This window comes from Oncorhynchus clarkii, chromosome 30 (genome assembly GCF_045791955.1).
Source record: "Oncorhynchus clarkii lewisi isolate Uvic-CL-2024 chromosome 30, UVic_Ocla_1.0, whole genome shotgun sequence".
Taxonomy (NCBI): Eukaryota; Metazoa; Chordata; class Actinopteri; order Salmoniformes; family Salmonidae; genus Oncorhynchus; species Oncorhynchus clarkii.
In genome coordinates, this window is record NC_092176.1 from 28,887,706 (window position 1) to 28,902,696 (window position 14,991).

General features: G+C 43.4%; 1 protein-coding gene across 3 annotated transcripts in view; it reads right to left on the bottom strand.

Annotated features, from left to right (window-relative positions):
- The window catches only part of LOC139389410 (netrin receptor UNC5D-like), a 231,479-nt gene that overhangs the window by 39,712 nt on the left and 176,776 nt on the right, over window positions 1-14,991 (bottom strand). For all 3 annotated transcript variants that reach the window (XM_071136151.1, XM_071136152.1, XM_071136150.1), the window contains exons 5-7: window positions 4,007-4,187; window positions 2,330-2,497; window positions 670-834 (exon numbers count right to left, since the gene is read on the bottom strand). In XM_071136151.1, coding sequence (XP_070992252.1) covers window positions 670-834; window positions 2,330-2,497; window positions 4,007-4,187 — 514 coding nt within the window. The remainder of the gene's footprint in view (window positions 1-669; window positions 835-2,329; window positions 2,498-4,006; window positions 4,188-14,991) is intronic.

Genomic DNA, 14,991 nt, shown 5'->3' on the forward strand with positions numbered 1-14,991 from the left:
CTGTATTTTTGATCAATTTGATGTTATTGCTAAAAATGTGCTTTTCTTTTAAAAACAAGGACATTTCTAAGTGACGCCAAACTTTTGAATGGTAGTGTATGTGATTTATTTTTAGCCTGGTAATTAGTGTCACAGTTTGAGCCCCATTTCAAAAACGCAAAAGTGGCACTAGTTTACAGTTGAGTAGACAAATTAGACAAAAATTAGACAAATAGACAAAAGTTACACACTCTCAATATTTAATTAAAAACCTCTCATTGTGCAACATTCATGAGAGTTAATCATATTATGGGTGATGCATTTGATGAAATTGCACATCTGTTACAAAATCTCTTTGACAACTGTGGTCAGAACTTCCAAACTGTGGTCAACACTGAATGCACCCTCCATGTCTTCAGTGATAGCTACGCTCTCGTGATGCAGGGGGACGTTTCGCATGAACACTACAGGAGGGATTACCATAGTGTTATCATGCACTGAGAGCTCTAGCAATGTGGACTTCATTTCAGTATGTGTATTTATCCAACAAATCCCTGTGTGGCAAGCTGTTCATATGTGTTAATGACGGGTCCTGTTGTGATCAGTGTAATGGAGATATGGCTTATGGAGATGACAGTGAAGGTTAGGACCGCAATCTAGAAAGGAAAGAGAAAGGAGTAAGGGACTTACTCTGGGAACACATTCCTCCAGTGCAGTTCTCTGTGGTGTCGCTGGGCCCATCACACATCTTGCCCCTGTGTTTGGGTGGTGGATCATTGCACTCCCTCCTACGCTGTCGCTCACACTGCACACTGCACAGCGTCCACGCGCTCCACTCCTCCCAGCCACCATCAACTGTGGATGAGGAAATGGAACACGAACACAGAGACAGAACAGAAGGTGAGGCGGTGGTCCATCTCAGAGCATATTCACTCCACATTAACCCTCAGGTTCTTCTCACATAATGGGAACGCTCTTCTTTCCCCCATGCAAAATGTGAAATTAAACCTTGATGTAGCCGTGCATGTTTATACTCAGGTTCCTCTGTCGTCTGTGTTATTTGATCTAGGAGGAACCCATCATGCACAGATAACTAATATTGGTAGACCATACGGTGCCAAAAGAGATTTCTTGGCAGAGTTTTGCGGAGACCGTAATCCGTCTCTATGCACAATCTCTGGAGAACAACGCAATTTATTTTGTAGCGTTCCATGAGTTCTAAAAGCACTCTGCGCTACATTCTTTCAGTTTTCTTCCCAGCTAATTTAATGCAAATGTATGTTTTTATATGATGCAGAGAATACAGAGTGTGTTTGGGTTGACCATTTTAGTACATACACATTGTGCTCTCGCCAGATAACTTCTTCCCTAACCAATCCAGTCTCTCCCTTGTGATTGGCTTTTGAAGACCGTTACAGTAAGTAAGACTGAGAACTATTACAAACAATTTTCTGGGACAGGAAGACACAGAAGAGATACATAACAGCAGCAGGAAACAACATACAGTGGGGTCCAGAACTATTATTATTTCTATTGTTGGTTCCCTCGATAAAGATGAGCAAAAAAAGACTCAAATAAATCAAAGAAATAGTGACCTATATTGTATTTTTTTAAATATATATTTTTTACAATTATATTATTTTATACTAATAGTCAGAGAAAAATATTTTGTTAAACAAGTAATACAAATAAAGATTTACAAAAGTTCAAAATGATTGGATCTCCCGTTTCCAATACTCCAGCACCCTCCCCCTGCGAGGACAATGACACTGAGCCCCTTTCTAAAATATTTTATGAGGTTGGAGAACACATTGGGAGGGATCTTAGACCATTCCTCTATACATAATCTTTCCAGGTTCTTAAAATCCTTTGTCTGTGCTTATGGACTACCCTCTTTAATTCAAACCAAAGCTTTTCCATGGGGATCAAGTCCGGAGACTGAGATGGACATTGCAAAATGTTGATTTTGTGGTTCATTTACTGTTAGTGAATTTTGATGTGTGCTAGGGGTTATTGTCTTGTTGGAAGATCCACTTTGCGGCCAAGTTTCAGCCTATACACAACTACAAAGACTAGAAGACTTACACACAATATCATACAGTATTTATAGTCTTGCATATCCAGATGTTGACTCTGCACCTAGATGCTGGCATGGCACACCAGCCTACTATATTCAACAAATCATAAAGTTGAGTATACTATCCTTGAAAGTCAAATGGCTTAACCCTTGGAGACATTCCCAGAAGATACCAGTCTATTCTTTCCAGGTGAAACCTAATGACCTCTGTGAGTAGAGAAGGCTAAGTCTATTCACCAGCTCTACAGTAATTCATGAGGTAGAAGAGCTTACTTGGACAGAGGGCATTACAGGTGATCTTCTGCACAGACATGCCCTGGCAGAAAGCCCCTCCATTAAGCGGGGCAGGGTTGGTACAGGTACGGGAGCGTTTCTGGACACCTCGACCACAGGGAACGTTACAGGGAGACCACTCTGTCCACAGTGACCATCCACCATTCACTACAGAGAGATAAATGTGGGTGAGTTATGGAGATATGGGGGTGAGTTAGGGAGATAGGGGGGTGCGTTAGGGAGAGAATGATAAAGAGAGGGAAACTTTATTTAAAAGGGCAATCAGCAGTTGCTACATCCATTTTCTGACTTACAGTACCAGTCAAAAGTTGACACCTATTGTTTCTTTATTTGTACTATTTTCTACATTGTAGAATAATAGTGAAGACGCAAACTATGAAATAACACATATGGAATCATGTAGTAACCAAAAAAAGTGTTAAACAAATCAAAATATATTTTATATTTAAGATTATTCAAAGTAGCCACCCTTTGCCTTGATTGCACACTCTTGGTATCTTACTGAAGAGCTCTGAGACTTTCAACATGGCACCGTCATAGGATCTCCACAGCGACCAACTTGTACATTTCTCATGAGCTTAGTTCAACTTTCATACCCTATCAGAACCCAAAATATAAGCTTGTTTTACTCCAATGCTTGTAAACAAAGTAAATGTATTCAAACACTCCATAGCCTCAAAACACGCTGGTTATAATGATCATTTTTATATCAGTCTTTGCATCCATAGTTCTTTCTATGAATTTGAGAATGATTACATTTCTCCAGCCCATCCCTCTTTTCACTGAAACAGTGGTGTGGGAGTACACTTTATTATTGTTTCAACTGCTAATTTGCCTTTTAAGTTAATCAAATCTCCTACAGAGTTAACTATACAGATAACAGTTTAGAGGTATTAATGATTAGCAATGCTCCATGATGTTACATCAATAAATTCTTAAGCATATTGTGTACAGTACATCAAAGATGGAAAATGTGCACTACTCTTAAGTTAATTGCCAGTTCAATTATCAAAGCACTTTGTATCAAGGAGAAAAATTGGTAAGACTAATCCATTCAAACAGGCCACGGCACATCCACATAGTTGGGCAGTTTAAATCTGAATGAATGAGAGGTTATTTTACTGAGTCGTCAACCCCTTTGGTCTGATTAATTTGCTCTGTCATTTGTATGTGTGGGGACATGGAGGAACAAATGTACCAACATTTTGTGAGCTCCCGAATTGCTCCAAGGCCTCTAGCAAATGCGTAATTAATAAGCAACACTCCTTTAAATGAGATTAAGACACAGTATCTTATTCCCTTTCATAAAATACACATTGATTTCAAAGGGGAGGTAGTGAATTGACTCTTTGAATAATACATTTATCTAAATAAAAGGAAAAAGCTTTCCTAACAAAAACACTAAGATGGGTCTCTTAATCACTTGTGTGGGGGGCATGAAACACTAAAATTGATCTGAGGCACCCTGTTAACACTACAGACTGGTTTCCCAGACAAAGATTAAGCCCAGTCCAGTCCTGACTAAAAAGCATGTTCGATGGAGTATTTTCTTAAAATAGGACTAGGCTTAACAGGTTATTTCCTGTGTCCAGGAAATAAACCCGACAACAGACAAACACAGTCAGTTAGTGGCTGGGGCTGGGACCGGAGCCTTACCGAAAACAACCACAGTGGCTGTGGAACTGCGTCTTTTGGCCACGATGTTGCTGGCCAGGCACGTGTAGTTTCCTGAGTCGGACAGTCGTGCCTCGTTGATGATGAGATTGTGGTCAGCTCGGGTGTCAATGTTGTCATCCGTCAGGGAGCTCACCAGCTCCTCGTTCTTCAGCCACTCCACCTGCCAACAAGAGAGAAGAGAGAGAGACAGAAAAGAGGTAGGCAGAGTTAGAGAGAGAGACATAGAAAATAGGTAAACATTTAGAGAGAGAGTCAGCGAGAGTTAGAGAGAGTTATTACAGACTTATTACAGAATACAACCACACCAGATCACCCAACCACATGACCGCAGCCATTAGGCGTTCAGAGGGCCATAACCAATTACCAGCAACACAGACAGAGAGGAAAACAAATTATGAATTACAAACTTAGTGATGCTTTATTGCTCCAATGCTCCTACCCTGGTATATGGAACTGCATCGCTGCTTTTGCAAATTATATTCACACTGCGGTGAAATAGGGCTGGTTGATGGATTTACAGGGTGCTTCATATAGCAAACACATGCAGTGTTTTCAAACTGCAAAAACATGCACACACACTGTACAAAATATTAGAAACGCCTTCCTAATATTGAGTTGCACCCCCTTAAACCCTCAATTTGTCAGGAAATGGATTACAAGGTGTATAAAGCATTCCACAGAGATGCTGGTCCATGCTTCTCACAGTTGTGTCAAGTTGGCTGGATGTCCATTAGGTGGCGGACCATTCTTGATACACACAAGTAAATGTGAAGCGTAAAAATAAAAAAACAGCAACCTAGTAGTTCTTGACACACTGAAATCGCCTGGCACCTACTACCACTATACCCCATTCAAAGCCAAGTGGATATACAGTGCCTTGCGAAAGTGTGGCAAGAAGAAAGCCATTTCTTAAAGATATCCATAAAAAGTGTTGTTTAAAATTTGCCACAAGCCACCTGGGAGACACACCAAACATGTGGAAGAAGGTGCTCTGGTCAGATGAAACCAAAATTGAACTTTTTGGCAACAATGCAAAACGTTATGTTTGGCGTAAAAGCAACACAGCTGAACACACCATCCCCACTGTCAAACATGGTGGTGGCAGCATCATGGTTTGGGCCTGCTTTTCTTCAGCAGGGACAGAGAAGATGGTTAAAATTGATGGGAAGATGGATGGAGCCAAATACAGGACCATTCTGGAAGAAAACCTGATGTAGTCTGCAAAAGACCTGAGACTGGGACGGAGATTTGTCTTCCAACAAGACAATGATCCAAAACATAAAGCAAAATCTACAATGGAATGGTTCAAAAATAAACATATCCAGGTGTTAGAATGGCCAAGTCAAAGTCCAGACCTGAATCCAATCGAGAATCTGTGGAAAGAACTGAAAACTGCTGTTCACAAATGCTCTCCATCCAACCTCACTGAGCTCGAGCTGTTTTGCAAGGAGGAATGGGAAAAAATTTCAGTCTCTCGATGTGCAAAACTGATAGAGACATACCCCAAGCGACTTACAGCTGTAATCGCAGCAAAAGGTGGCGCTACAAAGTATTAACTTAAGGGGGCTGAATAATTTTGCACGCCCAATTTTTCAGTTTTTGATTTGTTAAAAAAGTTTGAAATATCCAATATGTCGTTCCACTTCATGATTGTGTCCCACTTGTTGTTGATTCTTCACAAAAAAATACATATATCTTTATGTTTATATCAATATATCTTTATGTTTGAAGCCTGAAATGTGGCAAAAGGTCGCAAAGTTCAAGGGGGCCGAATACTTTCGCAAGGCACTGTATTTTGTCTTGCCCATTCATCCTCTGAATGGCACACATACAAAATCCAGGTCTCAAATATCTGAAGGCTTAAAAATCTGTCATCAACCTGTCTCCGCTCCTTCATTTACTATTGCAGCTCTGTGGATATAACATTTATTGACAAATTTGATACCTTATGGAAACAAAGCTCGTATTATAAGGAGGATGGGCTCCACCGACATTTTTGAGATCCTGGATCTTTTCACAGTATTATAAGGCTGAGTTGAGACAATTACTTATCAATGACCCAAGTCCAGCTCATTTAATCCCTACTATTGTGTCACTGGGTTGTCATAATGAGTCAGCAAATGTTCATTATCCTAGGGTCGTTGGAAAACAATGTAAGTAACCTAATTTATGTCCCTCTAACTGCCCCGAAGGCCTCTGCTGATCCCACAGCTATTGTATGCAGTAATCATGACCCTATTATAAGAATATTTTGAACGCAGAGGACGAGAGTACTAGAATTAATGATCATCAGGGATCAATGTAAATAGTTGGTCTTCAGGTCAACAGCTGTTTAGAATCTGTGGGATGTCAGCCCTGGACTCAGAGCTACGTGTGCCATGTTTTCATTGGTCTGTACGTTGAGTCTGGAGCAGGATGCTTGTTATTTGGCCATTGGCCCAGTTGTACTGGAAGAATTTCTGATTGGTCAACCCCCAGCTAGGGTGGGGGGCTATAAATGGCATCATGTTCCTTTGTTCCGTGGAGAAAAGCTGAGGACAGGGGAGACTGAACATCTAACTCCCAGCATAACGTCTATGGATTTGTCCTTCTCAAATAAACAATTTTTCTCCCCCTGATTTGCTTTGGAGTTTGTGTTATTTAAGAATAACATTAACTGCTAACACTATGAACCAGAGTAATAATGTAAGTAGAGCTGGTGTGCCCTAGTAGGAAGTCCACTATGTGCAGCTCACCCTGCACTAATAAAAAAATAACCCGAGCATGTCTACCTCAGCTAAGCAAGAAAAACAATTAAACATCCCACAAAAGTGTTTAAAATTTAAAATAGCGTTAACATATGTAGCTTAGAAACAAGGTTCATTAAATCAATAATTTGCTAGTAACAGATGACATATTCTGAAAATATCTGAAACTCACTTAGATAATACCTTTGATGATACATTGGTAGCAATACATGGTTATAAAAGCTACAGAAAATACAGAAATGCCAAAGGTGGAGGTGTGGCTATATTCAGAACCACATTCCTGTCAAGCTTAGAGAGGATCTAATTGTAAATACTGTTTAAGTAATATGGCTACAGGTCATCTGCCTCGCCTAAAGCCCATTCTGGTGGGAAGGTGCTATAGACCACAGACAGCGAACAGTCAGTATCTGGATAACATCTGTGAAATGCTTGATAATGTATGTGATATCAATAGTGAGGTATACTTTCTGGGTGATTTAAATATTGACTGGCTTTCATCAGGCTGCCTGTCACATGGATGACACTGGAGAAACGAAGCCGGTACGGAGAGTAAAACATTTAATAAATAACGGACATGGAACGAGACAGGAACAGCGTCAGCAAACAAGTAACACAAACAAAAGACAATCAATACAGCAGTGGGGAACAGAACAAGGGAACTGACAAATATAGGGGAGGAAATAAACAGATGAGTGAGTCCAGGTCAGTCCAATTTCGCTGATGCACGTGACGAGGGAAGGCAGATGTGATTAATGGATGGAAGGAGTGCGTGATGCAGGGCAGTCTGGCGCCCTCAAGCAGCAGGGGGGGAAGAGAGGGAGCAGACGTGACACTGCCCACTCAAGAGAAGGCTTCATAACTGTAACTAGTGCCTCCAACCTGGTTCAGGTTATCAATCAACCTACCAGTGTAGTTACAATCAGTACAGGATTGAAACCATCAACATGTATTGGTCCTTTCTTTACTAATGCTGCAGAAATTTGTTTGAAAGCAGTATCCAAATGCATCGGATGTAGTGATCACAATATGTTTAGGAAAACCAAAGTTCCAAAGGCTGGGCCTAATATTGTTTATAAGACGACATACAATAAGTTTTGTAGTGATTCCCATGTTGTTGATGTGAAGAATATTTGTTGGTCTGTGGTGTATAATAAGCAGTCAATATGTAACATTTTAAGATCTTTGAAAGTTTCTTCAAGTGTAGTTGCAAAAACCATCAAGCGCTATGATGAAACTGGCTCTCATGAGGTCCACCACAGGAAAGGAAGACTCAGAGTTAACTCTGCTGCAGAGGATACATTCATTAGAGTTAACTGCACTTCAGATTGCTGCCCAAATAAATGCTTTAAAGTTCAAGAAACAGAAACATCTCAACATCAACTGTTCAGATGAGACTGCATGAATCAGGCCTTCATGGTCTAATTGCTGCAAATAAACCACTACTAAAGGACACCAATAAGAAGAAGAGACTTGCTTGGCCCAAGAAACACGAGCAATTAGACCAGTGGAAATCTGTCTTTTGGTCTGATGAGCCCAAATTTGAGATTTTTGGTGCCGCTGTGTCTTTGTGACAGAGTAGGTGAACGGATGATCTCCGCATGTGTGGTTCCCACTGTGAAGCATGGAGGAGGAGGTGTGATGGTGTGGGGTGCTTTGCTGGTGACACTGTCAGCGATTTATTGAGAATTCAAGGCACACTTAACCAGCATGGCTATCACAGCATTCTGCAGCGATATGCCATCCCATCTGGTTTGCGCTTAGTGGCACTATCATTTATTTTTCAACAGGACAATGACCCAACACACCTCCAAGCTGTGTAAGGGCTATTTGACCAAGAAGGAGAGTGATGGAGTGCTGCATCAGAAGACCTGACCTCCACAATCACCCGACATCAACCCAATAGAGATGGTTTTGGATGAGTTGGACCGCAGAGTGAAGGAAAAGCAGCCAACATGTGCTCAGCATATACGGGAACTCCCTCAAGAAAAACATTTCAGGTGAAGCTGGTTGAGAGAATGCCAAGAGTGTGCAAAGCTTTCATCAAGGTAAAGGGTGGCCACTTTGCAGAAACAAAATATAAAATATATATTTTTAAATGTAACACTTTTTTGGTTACTACATGATTCCATATGTGTTATTTCATAGTTGAGAGGTGTTCACTTTTATTCAATAATGTAGAAAATAGTAAAAATAAAGAAAATCTCTTGAATGACTAGGTGTGTCCAAACTTTTGACTGTTACTGTATATCTAACCAAATTATGAAAGACAAGCATTGTAATTTTTTATTCTGTAAAGTAATTGTGGAAGAGGTGAAACAAATTAATAATAATGACTATTATGACTATTATGTTTCAGGTAAGACCCAAATGCAGACTGTGTTGAAGTAACAATGTTTATTACGGCAAGAGGGGCAGGTAAACGAGTCAGGCAGGGGTCGATAATCCAGAGTGGTGGGGACAAGGTATAGGACGGCAGGCAGGCTCAGGGGTAGGCAGAGTGGTCAGGCAGGCGGGCTCAGAGTCAAGACAGGAAATTGTCAAAGCCAGGAGGGCGAAAATCAGAGAGACTGGGGAAAAGCAGAAGCTGAGACAAAAACGCTGGTTGACTTTACAAACAAGATGAACTGGACATGTGAAACAGATCAGGGTGTGACAGCCGCCCCCCCCCCCCCCTCCCCTCTAGGGACGCCACCTGGTGTCCAACCTAGGCGCATACCTGGTTGAGCGGGGTGCCGGCGTTGGAATTCAAAGATGAGGCCTGGGTCCAGGATGTCCCTAGCGGAGACCCAGCACCTCTCCTCCAGGCCATAACCCTCCCAGTCAACCAGGTACTGGAAACCCCTGCTCAGAGGTCGAACCTTCAGGAGACGTCTCACCCTGTATGCCGGTTGGCCATCGATGAGACGGGGGAGAGGGGTGGGCCTGGAAACAGGAGACAAGGACTGTGAGACATGGATTTACATCTAGACACATGAAAATGTGATGAAGACCTGATGGCGCTGAAGAACATGGCTCCCAACCAATTCTGCAATTCTGTTAGTTTAACATATTTGGTACATCATTTTGCTGCTACTGTCTCTTATGACCGAAAATAACTTCTGGACATCAGAACAGCAATTCCTCACCGCGGACTGGAAGAAACTTTTTCCTTTATTAACGAGTCCGACGAGAACGATTTACTGCTTTCACTGGAACAGGCCCAGATCCCCATCATTTTCTTGAAGAAAAGACACAGGAAAAGGGGCCGTAGATTGGGCTGCCTTCTGAGCATCTGTAGGCGAGCAAGTAAACTACCCCTGCCATCCGCTCTTCTTGCTAACGTGCAAACATTAGAAAATAAAATTTATGACCTACGATTAAGATTATCCTACCAACGGGACATTAAACACTGTAATATCTTATGTTTCACTGAAATGATACGGATAATATAGACCTGGCGGGAGTTTCCATGCACCGGCAGAACAGAGAAGCTACGTCTGGTAAGACGAGGGCTGGGGGTGTGTGTTTATTTGTCAATAATAGCTGGTGAGCAACGTCTAATATTAAAGAAGTCTCAAGGTATTGCTCGCCTGAGGTAGAGTATCTTATGATAAACTGTAGATCACACTATTTACCAAGAGTGTTCTCATCTATATTATTCGTAGCCGTCTATTTACCACCACAGAACGAAGCTGGCACTAAGACCGCTCTCAACCAACGCGATAAGGCCATAAGCAAACAAGAAAATGCTCACCCAGAAGCGGCGCTCCTAGTGGCCAGGGACTTTAATGCAGGCAAACTTAAATCAGTTTTACCAAATTTTAACCAGCATGTCACATGTGCAACCAGAGGAACAAAATCCTTGACCACCTTTACTCCACACACAGAGCTGCATACAAAGCTCTCCCCCATCCTCCATTTGTCAAATTTGACCATAATTATATCCTCATGATTCCTGCTTACAGGAAAAAACTATAGCGGGAAGTACCAGTGGCTTGCTCAATACGGAAGTGGTCAGATGACACGGATGCTACACTACAGGACTGTTTTCCAAGCACATACTGGAATTTGTTTCGGGATTCATCAAATGGCATTGAAGAGTGCACCTACTCAGTTACCGGCTTCTTCAATATGTGCATCGACGACAGCATCCCCACAGTGACCGTACGTACATATCCCAACCAGAAGCCATGGATCACAGACAACATCCGCATCGAGCTAAAGGCTAGAGCTGCAGCTTTCAAGGAGCAGGAGACTAATCCGGACGCTTATAACAATTCCCGCTATGCCCTCCGTGTTACTTTTTATGATTATTTTTTACTTAAGTCTATTTGGTAAATATTTTCTTAACTCTTCTTGAACTGCACTGTTGGTTAAGGGCTTGTAAGTAAGCATTTCACACAATGGTCTACACTTGTTGTATTCGACGCATGTGACAAATGAAGTTTGATTTGATTTGATTTCAAGTAGGAAGTATACAGAGGGTACGGGGCAACAGAGGGCGAACAGCAGAGGGGTTAATGATCTTGGAGCAGGGGAGAAATTCTCGGCTTCCGGGAGTGTGTCCGTGAGGCTATAGCGGCGTGCCATTGCATCCGGCTTAACATCCTTGGGTACCGGTCGGGGTTGCGGAAGCGAAGTGGCCCGGGCCTTACTTACTTACTGAACCCCTCCCAGAGGTCCTGGTACTCCGCGGGAATGGCAGAGAGGTCCAGGGCAATTTCCAAGCCCCCAAGAAGATGTCCCGGGGCAGGCAGAGCTGATTTCAGGCAATGAGTGTGGCAGAAAGGGCTCCAGCCCATGATGGCACCAGTAGACCAGTCAATCGAGGGATTGTGTCGCTGGAGCCAAGAGAATCCCAATACCACAGGAACCTGCGGAGACTCAATTAGCAGGATTTGGATCGTCTGGCTGTCGTTCCCCGACACTCGTAGGTTGATGGGGGTGGTATGGTGGGTGACCCAGTCTATAGAACGCCCGTCCAGCGCATTCATGGGAATGGAGAGGAGTTGAGTTGGGAAGCCCAGCTCGGACACCAGGGTAACGTCCATCAGACTCATATCGGCTCCCGAGTCGATGAGTATCTGGAGAGACTTGAACTGGTCGCCCCACAGCAGGGTGGCATTGAGAGGGGGGCGAGTAGGGGGAGAAGCTAAATTGTCCTTAAGACCCACCTGGGTACTCATTCCTACCAATGAGCTAGGTCTCTTTAAGGGACAGGTTGACACATAATGACCGGCAGTACCACATACAGACAATGCTGGGTGTTAAGTCTGCGTACGTGTTCGGCTGGAGACAGCTTAGCCCTGACGATCTGCATCGGCTCGGGAAGAGGTACATCGGCAATCTTTAGAGGCTCTTGGAGGAACTCGGGTAAGCTCAGATCCACTCGGGGACGTAGACACCGGGGACTTCCAGAGTCCATCAGATACAAGGTGGGATCCTTGAGTGAGCGATTGGGACTTCTATCAGACCTCTTCTCCCTCCTACATTCCCGTAGCCATCCATCGATCCGGATGGTCAAACCAAATGAGTGAGCTTCACCGGTAGTTCCCGGGCTGCAAGCTCATCCTTTACTTCCTCTGATACTCCATGCAGGAATGTGTCAAACAGCTCTTCCGGGCTCCAGGCACCCTCCGCTGCTAGCGTGCGGAAATCCACTGCATAGTCTGCCACACTTAAGGAGTCCTGCCAAAGCTGGAATAACCTCTGGCCAGCCTCTCTCCCAGACACCGGAGCTTTGAAAACTTCTCTCCTCCGCCACAAATACCTCCAGACTGAGGCAGACGGTGGATTGTTGCTCCCACACCGCTGTGGCCGCCCAGGCAAGTTCCCTCCCAGACATCAGCGTAATGATGTACGCTATCCCCGAGCAGTCTGATGGGAACGAAGAAGGCTGCAGCTCAAAAACGAGGGAGCACTGGGAGAGAAAGGCACGGCAGGTTTTGGAATCTCAAATCAAATCGATTTATATAGCCCTTCTTACATCAGCTGATATCTCAAAGTGCTGTACAGAAACCCAGCCTAAAACCCCAAACAGCAAGCAATGCAGGTGTAGAAGCACCTGCATTGTAGCATCTTGTAGCATCTCCATTCTGGCACTCTGGGGGAGGTAAAAGGGATTCCCGGAAAACCGGGGTGACGGCGCTGCTACCAGCCGGGTTACTGAGGGGCTGGGAGGATACCGTCGTGGTAGGCTGCATAGTAGGCAACCTACGGAATTGCTCCCGCAATGTGTCCAAAGCTAGGTTGTGATGTTAGGTCACGGCCTGGAACCCTTCCATCAGAACGCGAGGCAACTCCTCGTGCATAACCAATGGTGGCTCCTTGGGAGGAGATGGCGTTGCGGAGCTGGTGCAAGTCTGCTGGGTCAGCCGTGGCCCATTCGTAGGCTCCAGCTCAGAGTTGGGGCAGGCAAGGGTCAAAACCAGGAGGGCGAGAAAAAGAGAGACTGGGGAAAAGCAGGAGCTGAGACAAAACATTGGTTGAATTGACAAACAGGACGAACTGGCAACAGACAAACAAAGAACACGGGTATAAATACACAGGGGATAATGGGGAAGATGGGCGACACCTGGAGTGGGGTGGAGATAATCACAAGGATAAGTGAAACAGATCAGGGCTTGACAAAGCTAAACCACCGGTGTCTGAAAACTTAAGATGGAAAATTACTGAGGATAACAGCGGACGATATTGCCACATCTTCAATTTAAGCAAAAGTTATTACCCTACCTAAGAATAGAAAAAAGCCCCCTTAACTGCCTCAAATAGCCGACCAATCAGCCTGTTAACAACCCTTAGTAAACTTTTGGGAAAAATTGTGTTTGACCAGATACTATGCTATTTTACAGTAAACAAATTGACAACAGACTTTCAGCATGCATGTAGGTAAAGACATTCAACAAGCACAGCACTTACACAAATGACGATGATGATTGGCTGAGATAAATTGATGATAAAAAGACTGTGGGGGCTGTTTTATTAGACTTCAATGCGGCTTTTGACATTATAGATCATAGTCTGTTGCTTGGAAAAACTTGTGTTATGGCTTTACACCCCCTGCTATATTGTGGATAAAAAGTTAGCTGTCTAATGGAAGCCTCTACAACAAAATCCAGGAAGACTCAGGAATTCCACAGGGCAGGTGTCTAGGCCCCTTACTTTTCTCAATCTTTACTAACGACAGGTTTTGAATAAAGCCAGTGTGTCCATGTATGCAAATGACCCAACACTACACTCATCAGCTACCACAGCGACTGGAATGACAGTAGTTAGTTTCAGAATGGGTGACAAGGAATAAGTTAGTCCTAAATATAAAAAAAAAAAATCTAAGCAATGTAATTGGGACAAATCATTCACTAAACCCTGAACCTCAACTCAATATTGCAATGAATAATGTGGAAATTGAGCAAGATGAGGTCATGGTCAAAACATATTTGGTGCAGCGGTCTAAGGCACTGCATCTCAGTGCTAGATGCGTTACTTCAGACACCCTGGTTCAAATCCAGGCTGTATCACAACTGGCCTTGATTGGGAGTCTCATCATTAACCCCTCTGCTGTTCGCCCTCTCATAGTGCGGCACAGCGTCGTCCGGGTTTGGCCGGTGTAGGCCGGCATTGTAAAGACAAATTTGTTCTTAAACTGACTTGTCTAATTAAATAAGGTTAAAGAAATAAAAAAATAAGTTGTATCAATTTATAACACTAGCTAGGATGGGGAGAAGTCTGTCTATAATAAAGCGCTGCTCTGCATTCTTAACAGCACTATCAACAAGCCAGGTCCTACAGGCCCTAGTTTTGTCGGAATTGGACTACTGTTCAGTCGTGTGGTCAGGTGCAACACAAATGGACTTAGGAAAATTGCAAATGGCTCAGAACAGAGCATGGCTGGCCCTTGGATGCACACTGAGAGCTTAATGATATGCATGTCAATCTCTCCTGGCTCAAAGTGGAGGAGAGATCGACTTCATCACTACTTTAATTTATGAGAGGTATTGACATGTTGAATGCACAGAGCTGTCTGTTTGAACTACTGGCGCACAGCTCGGACTCCCATGCATACCCCACAAGAGGAATGGGTGGCAAGGTCCCCAAGTCTAGAACAGACTATGGGAGGTGCACAGTACCACATAGCGCAATGACTACATGAAACTCTATTCCACATCAAGTAACTCATGCCAGCAGTAAAATTTGATTTAAAAAAACAGATAAAAATAGACCTTATGGAACAGTGGGGAC